The sequence below is a fragment of the Rhipicephalus microplus genome, chromosome 1 (genome assembly GCF_043290135.1).
Source record: "Rhipicephalus microplus isolate Deutch F79 chromosome 1, USDA_Rmic, whole genome shotgun sequence".
In the NCBI taxonomy this organism is placed as follows: domain Eukaryota; kingdom Metazoa; phylum Arthropoda; class Arachnida; order Ixodida; family Ixodidae; genus Rhipicephalus; species Rhipicephalus microplus.
Window position 1 is genome coordinate 267,972,644 of NC_134700.1, and position 17,143 is coordinate 267,989,786.

Genomic DNA, 17,143 nt, shown 5'->3' on the forward strand with positions numbered 1-17,143 from the left:
GTCTGCATATGTGTATTGCCCATGCTAATTTGAAAAATTCCAGGTGGTAAAAAAGTTAGCCCCCCCTTTTTCCCCCCCGCACCCTTTTGTCCATGACTACTCCAGTGGTATCGGAAGCCTACGCTTCGTGCGCGTTTTTTTTCTTTTCTTTTTTTTTAAAGGGGGATCTGAGAATCGAGAATCTGGTGGCATCGTTTTCGCGTGACAAGATGGGAATCTTGCGCCGCGGCGAGAGGCATGATCCGAGCCGTGCCGCGAGGGATTACGAAATCCAAAGTGAATTCGTCGTACGCCGCCGCCCGTGTATCCCAGCGAACTCCACAGGTCGGCGTCAGGCAGCACGACGCTGCAGTGGCGACGCGGATCGATGAGCCGTCGCCGCGGGCAACGACGCCCGCGAGGCTGACCCGCTTTGAAATTTTCAAGCGCAAGACCTCCGCTTTTATTTTGGCCCGCTGCGACGACGACTCTGGTATACACACGAGGGGGGCGTTTCCTTCCCGCGGAATGAGAAGCGAAGCGATTATTAAGCCGGAGAAGCCAACGCATGATTAATGGAGCTACCTCTCTTTGTAACGAGGACGGCTTGATTGCTTTGCGACATTCTCGCTAGATTAGCGCCAAGGCACGTTGCTCCCAGCGGACAGTTCAAATATAGAGCGCAAAGGGTACGAGAGATACCTCGTGGCTTTGTCTATCTGTATTATGGCCTGTTTCTTTCTTCCTTACATTCTCTCTCATATACATAAGGGAAAGAAGTGTATACCTAAGGGCTCGTTTTTCCGTGTTTTGACACAATATTAATGAGATCTAACAGACAATAATGCCAAGGAATGTACAGGGGAAGTTATTAGAACCAATGGAATGTAAATAAGAAGAAAGAAAAGTGGGTGAAAAAAATAACCAGCCGTGAGCAGGAATCGAACCTACGACCTTCGAATAACGCGTTCGATGCTATATATATATATATATATATATATATATATATATATATATATATATATATATATATATATTGTGAGGGAGGAGGGGGGCTCGTAAGTGTATCAAAAAATTATTGCAATTTTCGTAACGGAGACGGCGCCTTCAAGTTTGAACACAATTACACGTTGCTAATAGGTATGCCATCATAGCTATACAGTTCGGCCTTAGAGCGCGCGCCACTGTAAATCATTCTCCCTCTGACAGTCTATATTTATAAAAATAAAAGAAAGAACAGCATCGCAGAAAATAGAGAGACGGCGAGAACGCATAGCCCCCCCCCCCCACCCCGTCGATTATTTTCGAGCCGTACAGAACAATAATGACATTTCTATCCGACTACAGATTCGCTCGAAAATTCAGAGGAAGTGCTGCAAAGATAAAAGCTATAGATAAGGAGCAAAAAGGAGATCGGATCGAGAGCGGTGTCAGAGTTTTCTGCCGGCTATATTATACCGCTGGCGCACATCCATATATCAAGCTCTTCGAAATTTATCTTGTGCGGGTGAAGTCATATAGCGAGATGAATAGCTTCGTCCTCGCGAGATTCGGCGAGATATATAGGCCTCGAGAACGAGCACGCGCTGATGCGAGCGCAAATTTGGGCACGGTGCCATATCGTGACATTGACACGACGTCGCCGCATTTCATCGCGTAATTGGGAATGTAAAGGTTCCCCGAATGCCATATGAACGTTTGTCTGCTCTGCATTGCGCTGGCAAGTACCTGTCTATCTGAGGCAAATCGAGGACAATGGCACAGCAGGTGTTCGATATTTTCGTCGGTGCCGCAAACATCGCACGCCGCACTGTCGGTAATTCCGATTAACGTGGCGTAAGCTTTCGTGAAAGCAACTCCTCTTTCTCGTCTTTCTTGCCCCCTTCCCTAATCCTCCAGTGCAGGGTAGCCAACCAGATGTCTTTCTGGTTAACCTCCCTGCCTTCTTTCGTTTGTTGCTTCCTCCTCCTCCTTCCTTGTCTGCTCTGCCGAAAAGGAAAGAATATTTGCGACCATTCTTGCGGTACAGTATGCTCTCTGCGTAAGACGCACGGAGCGCGGTCCGTGATTCCATCAGTATGCTATGAAAGAGATGCGGCACTGTGTAAACAAACACCCTGTATACGCATGGCATATAACATGGAGTCCCTTTCTCTCTATAGGCATTAACAGATTTTTGTCCTTTAAACGCGTGCGACTTATGTCAAAGCTGCATTATACTGGCGGGTGGCGTTACTCGAATGGAAATGCGCATCTGGAAGAACAAGCCCACACTAAACGACTTTTTGTCTATTATATATGTTAGGGCACGTCTGTTGGAATTTCCAGGAGCGGCCAGTCGGACTCGAGAGAAATCGTCTTCACGCAACGATCGTTGAGGCAGTGCGGGACAATTCTCGCTCCGCACGCTCTGGGTGCAACAAAACGGTGCAGCAAAGACCATCGCTGCAACATTGCAACCCGCATCTCATGATTAGCTCGCGCGATAAAAGCAGCCCGATTCAACGATCGCGGACGGCCGACACGAGTGGGAGAATACGAATTCACTACGTGTGTGCTGCACACTTCTATCTCGAAAGCACTTCGTTTCGTCACCCCTTCAGTGTTGTCGAAGTGCAACATAAACGGCTGAGCTGCTAGAAAGCGAGAGAGAAAAAATCTTCACGCAACTTCATCGCGACGCCGAACGCACTGATCTTTTTTACAGTCACATGAAGATGCGTGAACTTTAGCGGTTGAACATTTATTCAAGCTCTTAGCAACCACCACCGCTTAGTCTAGGGCGAGTTGGTAATTAAACTGGTATTGAGCAGGGATGCGCCTTAGGACAGCGACTGAGTTGACCGCATTCATTCAAGCCTTTGTACTGTATACGTCTGTGCGCAGTCCCTTTCATTTAAAACCAAGTGTTTACTATGCATACAATCCCACACTTCATATAGTGACCATGTCATGTGTTTGTGTCTTGCAGCAAAGCTCACACACAAGAGCGCACACGCATAGCGAATCGGTCCACATATATCCCCGCCTGCACTATTTCTGTCCATTTTGTCGCCTCTGTTCTAATGACACACTTACGTATTCGCACAACAAAGCGTATGCAAGTTTTCTAAGCAAGTGCATTAAACATACGCCTTCAAGCTCACTGTTCCTTCATTAAGGCGAAGCTCAATTTCTACGCATTTTTGCAGAGTTGAACTAGGCGCGTCTGCTCAGTTGACTTCTTGCCAAGTGAGGTAGACTGGGGTAATCAACCGGATACTGTCGGATACCGGCACTATGTTTGATTCTGTGATGGTGGTAACATAAGCCAACTATAGAGGCCGTATAGCAACCGTCAATCAGATTTGAAAAAAAAAAAAAGCCAATTCGACAAGACGCGAAACTCTATCCGGCGTCCGGAATAATATACTCCCGGTCCCGCGGGAATGCAGTAGAAAAGTAGGATGAACCCAGATTAATGAAAAAAAAAAATGGCCCAGTGCCGAAGATAGTAAAAACCGAGATCACTTTAATCTCGTGTTGTCTCCCCCCCCTCCCCCCACCCCAGCCTTATTGTCCGGCTCATCTGATCGAGCAACTGTGCAATTCAATCACCATCGAGCAAAACGAGTTGCAGCTGCAAGGCGAACGGTTTCATAGCATTAATTAACCGCTTCTCAAAATCTTCGCTGCGTACAAACTTTCAAATACGCATTGCACCAGCTTATTTCTTCGTTTCATGTGCTCGTGCATTCGTGATGGTTCTTTGCGCGCGGCATATTTACGCAAGTCGGCTGAGTCATGTCTCGCCCATTTCTTTTCTACTTTTTTTTTTCAACCACTTTCAGAGATAAAGCCCCCTAGCTTCGTGATTCACTTTTTTCTACGCGTGCAAGCACGAGCACTGCGCCCTGTGTTCCTGCCGGCCCCGCGACACCGGCTGGCACGGTGCGAGTTGGCTCCTCCTGCAGTGTATAGTCGCTAATCCGCAGATAATGAGCGGATTCGCCGGTACCCATTTTGACTCTGTGTCTGCCGTTGGTCGCGGGGGAAAAAAGGGGGAGAAGGATCCGGCTCTGCCTTTATTGATCGCTTTAGCGCACGTACTTCAACTGACGAGTTGAAGTAGTTCCCGAGTCACGCGTTGACTCGCAACGAATCCCGTAACCGGTACTAGTTTGGAGATAACAAGCGCCATCAAATTTGATGCACAATTCATTATTGCTTCGGTTGAGCTGTTTCCTTAATGCCTCCTCAGCATCGTGGGCCAGTTTTTCCGGGAACACTAATGCATTTTTTTTCTCACAGACTGAGAATGAGTGTTCTAAAACTGGTGCGATTCTCGTAATTTTCTCCTTTATCGTATTCAGTACGTAAAAGTTTATGTCTGTTCCGATCGGTATCTCCTGCATTTGATTTTTGCCTCCTCGCGCAATCTAGTATGGCAAGACGGAACTGTGCTATCGCCCAAGATCATTACTGAAAGCTTCTGCTCGGAACCAAAAGAAATTGAGGATTACGGTGCCTCCTAGGTGATTTCATTCTGCTCGGAAGCTCCGTAAGTCCGTGCACGCCTCAGTGATTGAGCTCAATAACCGCGCTGCCCAACCGTGTAGCTGTGGGCTGCGTCCTGAAGCTGCTCGTTACATTCAGAGCGCGTTATTTCAGATACGATGTAGGCGATAACTAAATGTTACGTATCGTCATATAGAATGCACAGGACCGGGTTGGTTGGCGGAACATGGGAAAGTGGGAAAGGCCTTTACCCTGCTATGGGCGTAGTCAGGCTGATGCTGCGGATGATCATATATACAAAACACCTATTTGCACAAGGTACAGACGCTATGCGATCTCATCACAGTAAGCCGACTACACGCATAAGTTTTGCGTGCTACTCTGTGTGCCATTTCAATGCCGCTGTTGGAACACGACATAAGAATAGGTAAAAGAATCTACGTTGTATCTACCACTACGTTGGTTTTAGTGAATCATTCCTCTAACTACCACTCGAACTGTGACGGCTAGGCTATTCGTCCTCACTGACTGCCGCACGACTCGACTGATGAGCCACGGGATACGACGAGAATCACCACAGCGAATATATACGGGATTATTTTAACCATCCGTGTTCCCTTAACGTGTACGTATACATTTGAATGCGCGATAAATTTCGCAGAGCACCAATCTTGTTATGAAACTTTTACTGATACGCAAGTCTTCGTAAAATTATACTGCTAAGTGCTAATGCTTGAATACAAGCTCTTGGTAAAAGTCGCTCTTGCCAGCGCAGTGTAGCAGGTCATAGTAGCCCAGGCCCACTTTGTCTTCTTTGTTAAATCCCTCTATCTCTCTCTCTGACCACTCGTTCATCACTGCAACGGGTCAATGATGAACGAGTAGATGAATTAAGTGACGAACGACCCCTTTGTCTAAACTCTACACGAATACGTAATTTCAGCGAATACATCGCGTCTGTTCCGATCGGAATAGTCGTAGCAAGATGCAGCGACGACTGTAAAAAGGTAACCATCGATTTTGTGTCAACGGATGCCAGGGTTGTGCGCTACAGCCAGACACTCTAATCCGTTAGAAATGATCGAGCTGACATAGTTATTACTGGCGTAGTACTGGATACGGGAAATTCTCAAGCCCCGTACGTTTCGTGTGCTTCGAGCACAAAACTTAAAAAAAAAAAGAAACAGAAAAAGTCGTTAATCACGTCTCTGCACGTAAGAAAATTGGTCGTCGTTTCTCTATCCCTGGTAGGTCCCTTCTACCCGTCACTGTATAGAATGCGAAACTGCGAACAGAGAGACGACCAGAACGAAGGGTAGCACGCTAGCTTAATTTAGCTAATGTTGCTCACTGCCGTAGTGCTGTTTGACGGTGCATATCTCCGGCAGGCAGAGCCAGTGCTTGAAGAGGGAGCCCTTCCTGTGACTCTTGTTTTCACCATTTTTTTTTTCTAGCTGAAGAGTTGGACGTAAATCTGAAACTTCCATGCAGTGTGGTGTCGCCCTAAGTCCCGTGTTAGCCAGGCAGAGATATATTCGAGTAGAATTTCATTCCTGCGGCGCACAATCTCCTTCCATGCTTTCTTCTTTGCTTTCCCCCCATTAACCACGTTTCTACGAGTATATACTTCTTTTTTTTTCTGTCGCGCTGGTACCTGACAGATCCCATTTCAACAGCGCGTTAAGGTGCGTGATTTTTTATTTCATTTACTTCTGCGCTGTGTGCACGTACACGACGGCTGACCGAACCCTGTAGACCGAGCGAGCCACGGTCAATGCACAGCGCTGTGCGATTCGGCGGCGCTGAATCTCTTGGCGTTAATTTTGCTGAACAGAATCCCGTTTCCATTCGCTTTTAAGTTTCATAATGGCATAGATATTTTGTTCATCTGCATGCACTTACGAGGTAATTTACATGTGCATATTAAGCATTTTAAATTAGAACTTAGGAAACACTTGAGAAGAGGAAAAATAAACATGGAACTCAGAAGGCGAGACATTCGAAAACATGGAACTAACTACATAGCAGGTTGGGCACTGGCAGCAGCACTGACATGCAAATAAATGTAACAAAGAAAAAGTCACTCACCATTTTAACCATATAATAAGATTAGCGGAGGAATTTTATGCATGGTTTTCCATTATTTAAAATATCCACAATACCATGATTAGACGTAGTAACAAATAATACACATAAAATTTCTACGTAGCTGAGGAACTATTTAGGTATTTTTGAAATGAATTTATGTACACGAGAAAACTGGATAGACAATATGAACTACCAGTAGTTATAAAAATAAGCGGGATTTACGTCGTAAGCTAGTGACCCTTGGCTTGGAATATACTAAATACAGCAATGAACGCCTTCGTTCAACGAAATACTAATTTATGAGAAGGTAGAAGCCAATTAATTAATAATTTAAATGACTATGAGTCTGCTTTAGCCACTGAACGAACTCACAAAAGTTATTTTAGAAGCTGAGACAAAATTAAATTGACTTTATCTAAGAAACAGGAGGGCACTACAGCAGAGTGACTTGTTGGGCGAGTTGTTTCATTCCTACGGTAGCTTTCCCGCTTGTCAGTCTCTCGTGTTTATTTCGCGCCAAAAGCTACCTAAAGACGCCACTACACAGACATACACAGTGTTCATGTGTTCGATCCCGGCTACAGCTGTCGCACTTCGATGGAGGCGAGATGCTGAAGTACCGTGTACTGTGAGATGTCAGTGTACATTAAACCCCAGATATTTATTAACCTTCCTTAAAGTGTACCATATATATATATATATATATATATATATATATATATATATATATATATATATATATATATATATATATATATATATATATATATATATATATATATATATATATATATACGGCGGTATCACGTGCCTGTAAATGTCGCTTTACTGCAAGCAAGCCATCTCAGTGGCAAAGTAAGCTTTCAAGAAAAGCTAACTCGAGGCTCAGAAGGCATATTTGTTGGTAAATCATCGCTACCATAGAGCACTTACGAGTTGTTTCAATTACCTTTGGTAAGAAATCTTTTTGATGACTCATAATAGCTCAGAACAACATCATCGAAACTATATTGCCTCAGAGTATTGAAGCGAGTATTGAAAGGTTTAAAAAAAAAAGACAAAAAATGGTTCGTTCGGTCTCCGACGAAGCAGTCTACTACAGATTGACGAGTTGATTTCACGAGTATGCCAATATCTTTATGGCGTATATAAAAAATTCGACAATTTGCTGAGTAGTTGATTTCAAGCTTGGTTGCATCAATTCGTAATAAAGGCTATTAAAAATGTTTGTTTAAGCGGAACGCAGTTTTGCAAGAGACGGTGTGCCGTGCATCTTTTGGAAATCACAAACGGGAAACATAATCGGCTGTGGTGCGTTTATGTATCCGCAAAGTTTTCGTGAGACGGGTTGTGTCTGGATGAAAAGTAAAGCGGTAACAAATTAATAAGACCAAAATGTAGTATGTAAACGTTTGTGACGGCATAGCTGAATCTGAAATGGTGAATACGACGAAAATAAATTTCTACGAAAGCAGCGTGTTTCCAGGCAGCTGCTCTCACGTGCACTGCTAGTGTTTGGAAAATTTCTAACATCATACTATTTTCGATCTCAACATGTGCGAGCCTATTTTGCGACAATTTCTTTTTTTTTCTCGTAGACACATGCGCCTCGGGAGATGACGCACAGACGCAAGTCGCAGTGGCGCTCCAACGGGAAGCAAGCAGCGAAAATGCGCGCCACGCGTTATTGCGAAGCCTGCGCGATTGAGGCGGTTGCGTGTTCTCCGTTGTTCATCCAGAGCTACTGAACAGGCAGTGTTCGCCAGCCTGCCCTGGATCGAGAGGTAGCGACTCACACGATGGAAACAAATCAAGGAGCAAAAGAAGAAAACAGAAAGCATCCAACGTGTCCCCTCGCTCACTCTTTTATAACCCTGTTGGATGAAGGCGTTCGCGGGCATTAATTAAAAGCCGCAGCCCAGCGGGGTCACTCACCGAAGAGCCTTCGGGATTCGTGTTGCTTGAGGTAGAGGTTGAAGGCGGCCTTCGATGAAGCAGCGGCGCTGAGCAGAGACAGGGCAGCAGCCGCCACAGCCAGTGCCGCCATGCCTGTACCAGGCGCCGCCGCCGACGCCGGAACGCAAGTCGCGAACTACAGAGGGCGCCTCCACGGTGGTCAGCGCTCCTTCTCCCTACTTCCCCAAACGTAGCTCCCTCTTTCCCGTCGCCCTCCGGGAGCACATGGCAGCGCAGTCGCGGGAAAGCGCCCACTCGCTGGAACAACGAATCGGACGCTCCAACGAGTACGGCATTCGCGTCAGGTTTGCCCGCGCAAGAGGGGTGGAGAATGGCGGGAAACCGATGTCCGTGAACTCGAAAAAACACGGGTTGCAACATCAGCCGATGGAGTTAGAGTATACTGTAAGTGTGAATGTATAAGATGCGCAAAAGCTGGAAATTTTCGGTTAGGCTGTACGACGTACGCAGCCGCGGTGGGTACATGTGAGACGTCTTGCACGCGCTGCTAAAAGTGTATGTATGCGACAGGAAACGCCAAATACACAAGGGCCATTCCCTCCTCAACTGCTCATCACTAGAGTCTCAACGGGCTCTGGGGAGACGGGCGCGAGTAGGGGCCTCGTCATGCGGTGTCCCGGACTAAGGACGCCGACCATGTAGCCGGGTCATGCTTTGGCCCCGTACCTCTCTCTTTTACAATAAATGTTTTTCATCATCATCAACATCCACGCGAAACGTACCACCCATTTTGGCGACCATCAAATGTAATGAAGAAAAGAAATCCCGCTTAATAACAGCAATGAACAGCACATCGCTAAAATATTTTGCACATAAATTTTATCACGGACGAGGCTTCCAAATTTCACGGAGTGTCGCCTGAGTGATGTTCGTGAGAAAATTTAATCTGAGTACGTTCCTCGCTTCAACATTGAATTTAGTTTACATGGGCCTATTGAGCAAGGGCGTTGGTGTAAGGCATTTGAAAGCTCAGTGTGTTATCGCAATATTTCAACCATATACGCTTCCAAGAAAGTCGCCAAAATGCTCCATTTTTGCATCCCTCCTTCGAAGTATTGCGCTATGTAATAATATCCGAGCAATAAATAATCGCTCTACGCAAGGTATATCTCGCGCTTAAAATATTTGCCGGCCACTGAAGTACGTTAAGTATGTGTATTACGAGAACATTCTCAATCAGAGAATGTCTTGTTCCAAATTAAGGCTCAATTTACTCGACGTAGTACTCCGTTGAAAAATCAGCTTTATACCTCAGTAGGTAGCAAACAAATCATTCTTATTTATAGCAAGCTTCATCACCACCTTTCTCTTTTTAAGCAATAAAAAAATTGTGCAGCTTGTACCCAGATGGAGTTTTTAAATAGTGATTTTTCAATAGGCTTTACTGCCGACGAGTTTGAAAGCTTGAGGCCATTTATAAAATTATGTAATTAAAGTACAACCACGGTATTGACAGGCAATATTGTAAACATTATGTTGTAATTGGTCATTAAGTTATGAAAAACTAGCTCGTTTAGCTTAGAAGGAAAAAATCTCAATCAAGCAACTTTTAAAAAATGTCACCTGTTCAGACATTTTTCAGAAACACTTTGCTTCACCATAAAAACTTCAAACAATGCTGCTTCACTCTTCGTTACGCGTACATTTAATAAAAAAGCCATCCTTATCAAGGTAATATTTGTGTTAATATATCGTCGTTAACTTTCGAAGATCACAGGAGACGAAATTGGTCCCTCTGTACAAAATAACTTCAAAATTTTTTTTTCTTAGATATGCAGTTAATAGAAAACCGAAGTGCACTTTAGGGCTACTGGGTGGTATGTGCACTAAATATTAACAATCAAATCTAAATTATCAACTTTTCGACCCATGTCGATCTCTCGTGAAATTACCCTTCATATAACATTCGAATATGTTGCTATCGCATTCATTGCTTCGCCCTTTTGGTGAAACTGTGACTTTTCTTTCCTGAATGCAAAGCCACCTTGTCCACATTAGCAATGACGAGCTTCTGAAAGTCTTAGTGTGTTTTAGAATCGAGCAAAGCTGCCCACAGAGCTAATATTCCCACCATCTCACTAGTCGCTTATAGATATAGAAATAAGGAATACTCACCTGCATGTAATCTTGAACTAGGAATAATCGAAAACAAAACATTTTGTGAAAAACAAAAAAAGCAAAACCTGTTTCACGAAAATGAGGCGGGGGGGGGGGGTGAACAAAAGACACAAGGTTTACCTCAATCTTAATGCACTGGGCTACAGTGAATTCCAGTGGCACAACCGGCAGGCCGCGGCGTCTATCTCGGCGGCCCGAAATACCAAGGACCGCCGCTAGGGTTTCTCGTGGTGCCACTGCGCTTTTTCTTAGGCATGGTGGAGCCGCGCATCGAGTCACTCAGCTTGGCTGCCCGAATATCGCAAATCGCTTCGTCGGCGGCTACAGTTTTGAGTACTTCACAAGTACCGGTGTGTTCTGTGGCATTTTCTTGCACTCAATGACGGTACAGCTGTCTGCATTTTGCCAGGAGTCCCACACAAACTTACAAAGACAGAACTTCTCATTATATATTTAAAACTGCGAGACAGTTTGAAAAATTTCATCCGAACGATAAAAGACATTACATTTTATATTTATTTGCCAACATCGATTTCGTTCGGTTCAGGTTTCGGTAATATGAAGGTTTTCGTAAGTGTATATATCATGGGTGACATACATGAATAAACGGACTAATCCTTGAACTCTGTCAGGTGTTCATTTCATTTTGAGTGTCCATCATACTTTGAGTGGTATATAATTTATTTTACTGTTATTAGGCCTGTTTGTATTGTGACGCCTTAGGCCATCATTTAACATCCTTGTCGAAGAAAAGCCCTTTCCAGTGTGTACACGACTAATGAAATCGACCGACTAAGGCCAAGTTAAGCACATTATTTGAGGTTTAAATGTACTGTAGTTTGTGAACAAACCCACAAATTTAGAATTGAGCACCCACTTGAATATTTCATTTCAATTTTAGTGAGAATCGTAACACTGTACGGTTAAGGAACCACACATAATGTTCCCTATATTTTCCTTTGGGGTCGGTTTCATTAGTTGTGTAGAATACAAAAAAATGATCGATCTCCTTGGACAATTTCTTTTTTTCGTACTTTCCAATACACCGGGTGTCCCAGATATCACGCAGCACAAATAAACAAAAAAAAAAAAGAGGACTGGCATTACGCGAACCAAACATAGTGCATATTGTTCCCAGCTTGCTGTAGTAGCTAGTAATCTTCAGGGTACAGGTCGGGTGTCAAGTGTAGCAATATTGAAGGCATTCCTTTCGCTTGATTGAGCGTCACTATCATTATTCATATTTCACGGCCAACTGTTCTCATTGATAAGTGGCCGGAACACTGTTCTGATTACAGCCAGACTGTCTAAGATCACAGCGATGTTTTTTTGGACGGGAAGTGGCAGATAGCACGACCCATATTGGCAGATAGCACGACCCATATTTTTTTTTCTACATTTCTTTTAATGATATGGCCACCATCTGCTGCTTACAGATGAGTGCAGCAGTCTAGGGACGTGTTTTTATGTTTTGCAGGTTTTATCAGCATGAAAAAATGAGTTTCACGTTGGTGAAAGTAGCACGGACAGATATCATTTCAACATGCCCATGTCTACCTCAATGACATTTAGATAAATAGGTGAGTACTTTTAGAGTTTCAAACATAATGACAAATTGTCATTAACTAAAAAATTAGTGGTTACTACACTATACTGGGAATAAGCATTAGGTTTGGGTGGCATAACACCGTTCCTCTCTAAAATTGCGCTGCATAAAGAATGGGACACGCTGTATGATTTAGACTATTATTTTGTGTGTCATGCATTTGCGTTTCGAAATTGTCCTTTGTACGTCACGTCATTTACACCGTTTATTAAACTTCACTGTACTGCCACTTTTTCTGTATCTGAATATTTGCACACATCATATTCCTATAGTAGTATTCATACTAAAAACCAGCTATTGTTCTTTGTACTCATCATATACAAACTGCTCTATTGTATTTTTTATGTTGAGCTAGAAAAGGAGGTCCTATTCAATTTTTTGGCTATGGGACCTCATTTTGCATAGTAACATTCTAACTGGAATCTTTCAGTCATCATTTATTCCTCACAATTACTGATAAAAGAGGATTCAGTTTTCATTTTTAATCTGAAAACTGTCCTCTAACATGAACACCTATATAACAACTGTAATGAAATATGGCCGCGAGTATGTACGTATACTGAGGAACGCTGTGTCACGATAGTGCTGGGCACTGCAATACAAAAAATATACATATATATGCATACTTATACAGTTGATTCTCGTTAATTCAAACTCGAACAGACCTATGAATTTTGTTTGAATTATCAAGAAGTTACAATTATCAGAAGTCCTCAGATATACGAGTGTGGGTGAGATTATACCAAACAGTATGATTAGCCATTAATTTTATCAGATTGAAAAATTAAGCATTTTTTAACCCCAACGGCACACAATGAACAGAAAGCAGAGGTGTAAAGTCCACAAGTTTATCAGCCATTTACTGCTGATCAGACCTTTTAAAGAAATCGTGCATTGCCAACTGCTCCTTTGCTATATATGTACCTTCAGCACACAGCTCTCTATATCAATTGAGAAGTATCGTGGTTTACCATGCGTGTGCTTCATTTCAATCATTTGTTTACTAGCAAAGCCTTTTTTCTTGGCAGGCCCAAGGAGCTTATTTTTCATTTTTAGGCTGTTAGAATTAATATAAGCATGCAAATTTTTAAATAATAATAGAACAGCAGCAAATATTTTCTGGTGTGGCACCATAGAAAGTATGAATTAACCAAATGATGGAGATTGAAATAGGAGGTTCTTAAATACCTTAAAAGAATAGAGTGCCAATCAAAAAATTGAATTTTATTTGAATTAACCAAAAGTATGAATTATCAGAGTTTGAATTATCGCAAGTCAACTGTATTTCAAGAGCCCAATCTCCTTTTGTGCATGTTTTTTGCACAGTTTTCTTGATAATGGTTCACCATCAGCCCAACTACGCGCACTGCAAGACAAAGGCCTTTCCCATGTTCCACCAATCAACCCTCCAGCGTAAACTGTAGAGCAACGCAGTGAGTAATCTGGCTACTTGATGTTTGCAAGAACTAGGAAGCAAGCACACATGCTAGAATTAACCACGCTGCAACTCTGAAGAAGCCCGCAAAAGCCTGACAACGAAGCTAAAGCTGCTAGGAAAATTAGCAATGGCGCCATCTCACGACATCTGTGAGAAAGGACGATGCAGGAGTCAAGACGGTAGCACCACTAGAGTATAAAGCTCACTATACACTGGAGTAACATGAGAGCAGGTCAATTTTGGATTTTGTAAATGCCAAGGTTATGTTTGGCTACACAGCTTTTGAATCTTTTACCATGGTTTTTTTTTTTTTTTTTTGCTGGCCTGCATTGCACACTTGTCGAGACACACAAATGTCAATCCTTTACACTATGCCAAGCGTTGAGCGTGGCATTGGTTGTCATAAACATTTGCATGCAAGAATCTCCTTATAACAATGAGACCAAGGCTACGTTGGTAACCGAGATAACACAGAGCTGGGAACACAAAGAATGCCAGGATCTTCTAGTAAAGAGAAACCAACCAAGAGACATTCGCTCATGGCATTCAGTGGTGCACATGCTCTCAGAAGTATTCTCATCTTCAGAGGGCAAACTGTAATCCCGACCCCCAACCCCAATTCCCCCAAATTGATCCTCTGCTTGCCACTGCAGTTCTTTGCTCATTTCGTAGCCTCTTGCAAAGCACTCGCAGATTTTTGTGACAGGCCTCTGAGTAAGCCCATAAGATAACTATAGCTCACCACAGACGTCCCCAGTTGTCTATACAAGGCCACCACCTTTCAAGTGAGGGGCCATTCATTTTATTACACAGAGAAAGGGGAGGGGAAAGTCTGCACAACAGAAACAAGAAACACTTTGGCCGGGAACAGGGAGGCCGCCCCTTTCACAGAATATAGTCCAACTCGTGACGAATGTAGTTGTTGCGGCCATCGTCAGGCACACGGGCATAGCCAGCCACCAAGGCATCTTGCCCGCCAATGTACAAACTGTTGTATATCTTCCAGTAGACGTCTCGCACTTTCCTGGCTGGATGGAAAAGGCCCTGCATCAGAAAGAGAGCAGAAAAACAAGGTTAGTCACAGTAACACTTCATTCCACCATTTTCATACATTACAAAACCAAATGTCGAAACCCAAGAAAGGCAGAAGTTTAGCAGAAAATGGAGGATTGAAGAGATTGAACGCATGAACACAGCATAGCGGCTAGAGCCAATGTTTCGACAAGCAGACTTTCTTGAAACCTTGGGTTGTCTTTTTAGAGGCTGCAATTGCAACTTGCGGATTTGAAGAAGACAAGATCACTGGTCAATACATTGGCCCTATTGGCAACCCAGACTCCCCAATTTTGCATCACAGATGTTAGTTGCATATGTTTTTGCAGTAATCGTTAATGGGTTGAGAATGCCTCGTTTATAATAAAGAAAACAAGAATTGTATTATTCAAGTAAAAATCAATTAACTGAGCTCAAGGCAAGTGTTGCAACTGTTGTTTCGTCCACCTACACATCAAGCCACGTGTATCCATCATGCAATGGACGTCATGCGAGGAGACATCCCCCAGCGGCAATGCATGTGACAACTGCACTGTGACTGTGAAGTCGGTGGTCGCAGCATGTGCGATCGGCGTTGGACACGTGCAGCTTGTGCAGTTTTGTGCAATCATCGGTGTTCCAAAGCCAGTGCACCACTTGACTTTCACTGCCATTGGCAAAAAAGTGCATGCCACCACCAAAATTCTCACACGGGCCGGAGAGCAAAGGCCCATCGCCACAGTGACGCAAAAACAAAGCCCCCCTAGAGGAGGCAGCTCCCAAGGACTGTCAGCGTCCGAAATATGGTGCTGGGTCATTCAGAAACTGTGAACTTTTTCTAGATAGCCTTACTGACATTCTTTGTGAATTTTGTTCAGATTGATTGAAGAGTATATTATTAAACACTTTTTTTAACTTTCAAACATGTTTTCTCAGTTCTTCAATTTGATGCATTTTTAGAGCTTGTGCACTAACATTTGTGTGCTTTATGTAGTCGGATTGTAATGAAACTTGGCATGCTTAATATTTAACATGTTCTAAATTCAAAGAAACAACATTCAGAGGTTTTATTAAGCACATTCAGCTAAATAATTTCAAAACCTTGTTCCTTGAACATGGTAAAACTGAAACTCGGCATTCGAATTTTTCCTTAGGCCAGCACACATGTTACACAATGTTTATTTGCTTTATTGTATTCCTAGATTCATTAGGAGCAACAAATGCTATCTTTTGGTGTTTTCTTATACTCACTATTGTTGCCTAAGCTTGCACAAAAATACAATGTTTATACAAATTCATGATATGCAAAAAAATAACCAAATGAGCCATAAAAAAAGTAAAACCAGATTCGAAAAGAGGTGCTCAAACTCTATAGCAGTCACAAATATCCAAAGAAATTCTTTCCCGAGAAGCTCAATTAGCAATTTATATCATTTATTTTATTTGCATTTTCCTCAACACGCCGAAATTTTTGCCCAATGAGCTCGTTAAGCTGTTGCATTGATAAAATAACTGGCCCAGTCTACCCCTAAAGTACTTCCCCATTTTTTTTCCCCCTCCAAAACTAGCTGCAGATGTGATGAAAGACTGTGTACCTGGAGGCAGTATTGGAGGATCTTGATGGGCCCCAGTGCCAGTCGCAGTCCCTCGACGGCCCCCATGAATGCCTGCACCAAGTGGGGAGATGTCTCGAAAATGTTCGGCCACACGTAGTTCAGCAGGTGCACCAGGGCGTCTTCGCAGCCGAAACCGTATACGCCCAGAGACATGTGCTGGATGGCCGCACATGCCGTCTGTCGATGGACCAGATCTCTGCATAGTAACAAATCAAATTCAGTGACCACCAAAGGATGATTTCATTACTTTATCGCTAAGGCTTATCTAATGAAGAAAGCATCTCACCAACAAACATTTGCCAAAACAGAGGCTGCGCCTCTGTGTGCTGTATCAATATATGCACAGAAAATGAAGCGAATGTGTGTTTATGGCAAACAGGGTGCACACGTAGGTGCGACTGGCATTATCCATGCATGAAGTATTCCTGAAAGGCTTTGGTAAGCATTTAGAGGCTAAAGAGTACGACCTACATGGCAAATTGGCATTGAAAAGGCATTATGCAGCACCCACCCAACCACATTGAGTATTCTGCACTAACCTGTCCATGAGGGCATCTTCAAGTAGCGGTGTAACAGCGTAGATGTAGTCGCGGCCCATCTCCCCAATATACTCGAACAGGAAAGAGAGAGACTTGAGCACACCGTTCTGCACATTCAGCTCGGGCACCCGGTACTCGTTCATTAGAGCCGGCAAAACTGTGAAGGGGGAACACGTTTCTGCCACTATGGCAATGGCCACTGTGGTGCACACTCGGTTTTGTCGTTCCTGCAAGACAAGAAGCTCTTTTTATT

At 43.5% G+C, this 17,143-nt stretch overlaps 2 protein-coding genes across 2 annotated transcripts in view; both read right to left on the minus strand.

Annotated features, from left to right (window-relative positions):
• Positions 1–8,741, minus strand: part of dnt (tyrosine-protein kinase Dnt) — a 39,645-nt gene extending 30,904 nt beyond the window's left edge. Inside the window, exon 1 of the mRNA XM_075894223.1 lies at positions 8,500–8,741. Within this exon, the coding sequence (XP_075750338.1) occupies positions 8,500–8,611 (112 nt within the window). The 5' untranslated portion in view covers positions 8,612–8,741. The remainder of the gene's footprint in view (positions 1–8,499) is intronic.
• A 5,719-nt stretch (positions 8,742–14,460) lies between these two features.
• Sf3b1 (splicing factor 3b subunit 1) overlaps positions 14,461–17,143 on the minus strand; it is a 48,476-nt gene continuing 45,793 nt past the window's right edge. Inside the window, exons 14-16 of the mRNA XM_037435509.2 lie at positions 16,891–17,117; positions 16,331–16,547; positions 14,461–14,747 (exon numbers count right to left, since the gene is read on the minus strand). Coding sequence (XP_037291406.1) covers positions 14,589–14,747; positions 16,331–16,547; positions 16,891–17,117 — 603 coding nt within the window. The 3' untranslated portion in view covers positions 14,461–14,588. The remainder of the gene's footprint in view (positions 14,748–16,330; positions 16,548–16,890; positions 17,118–17,143) is intronic.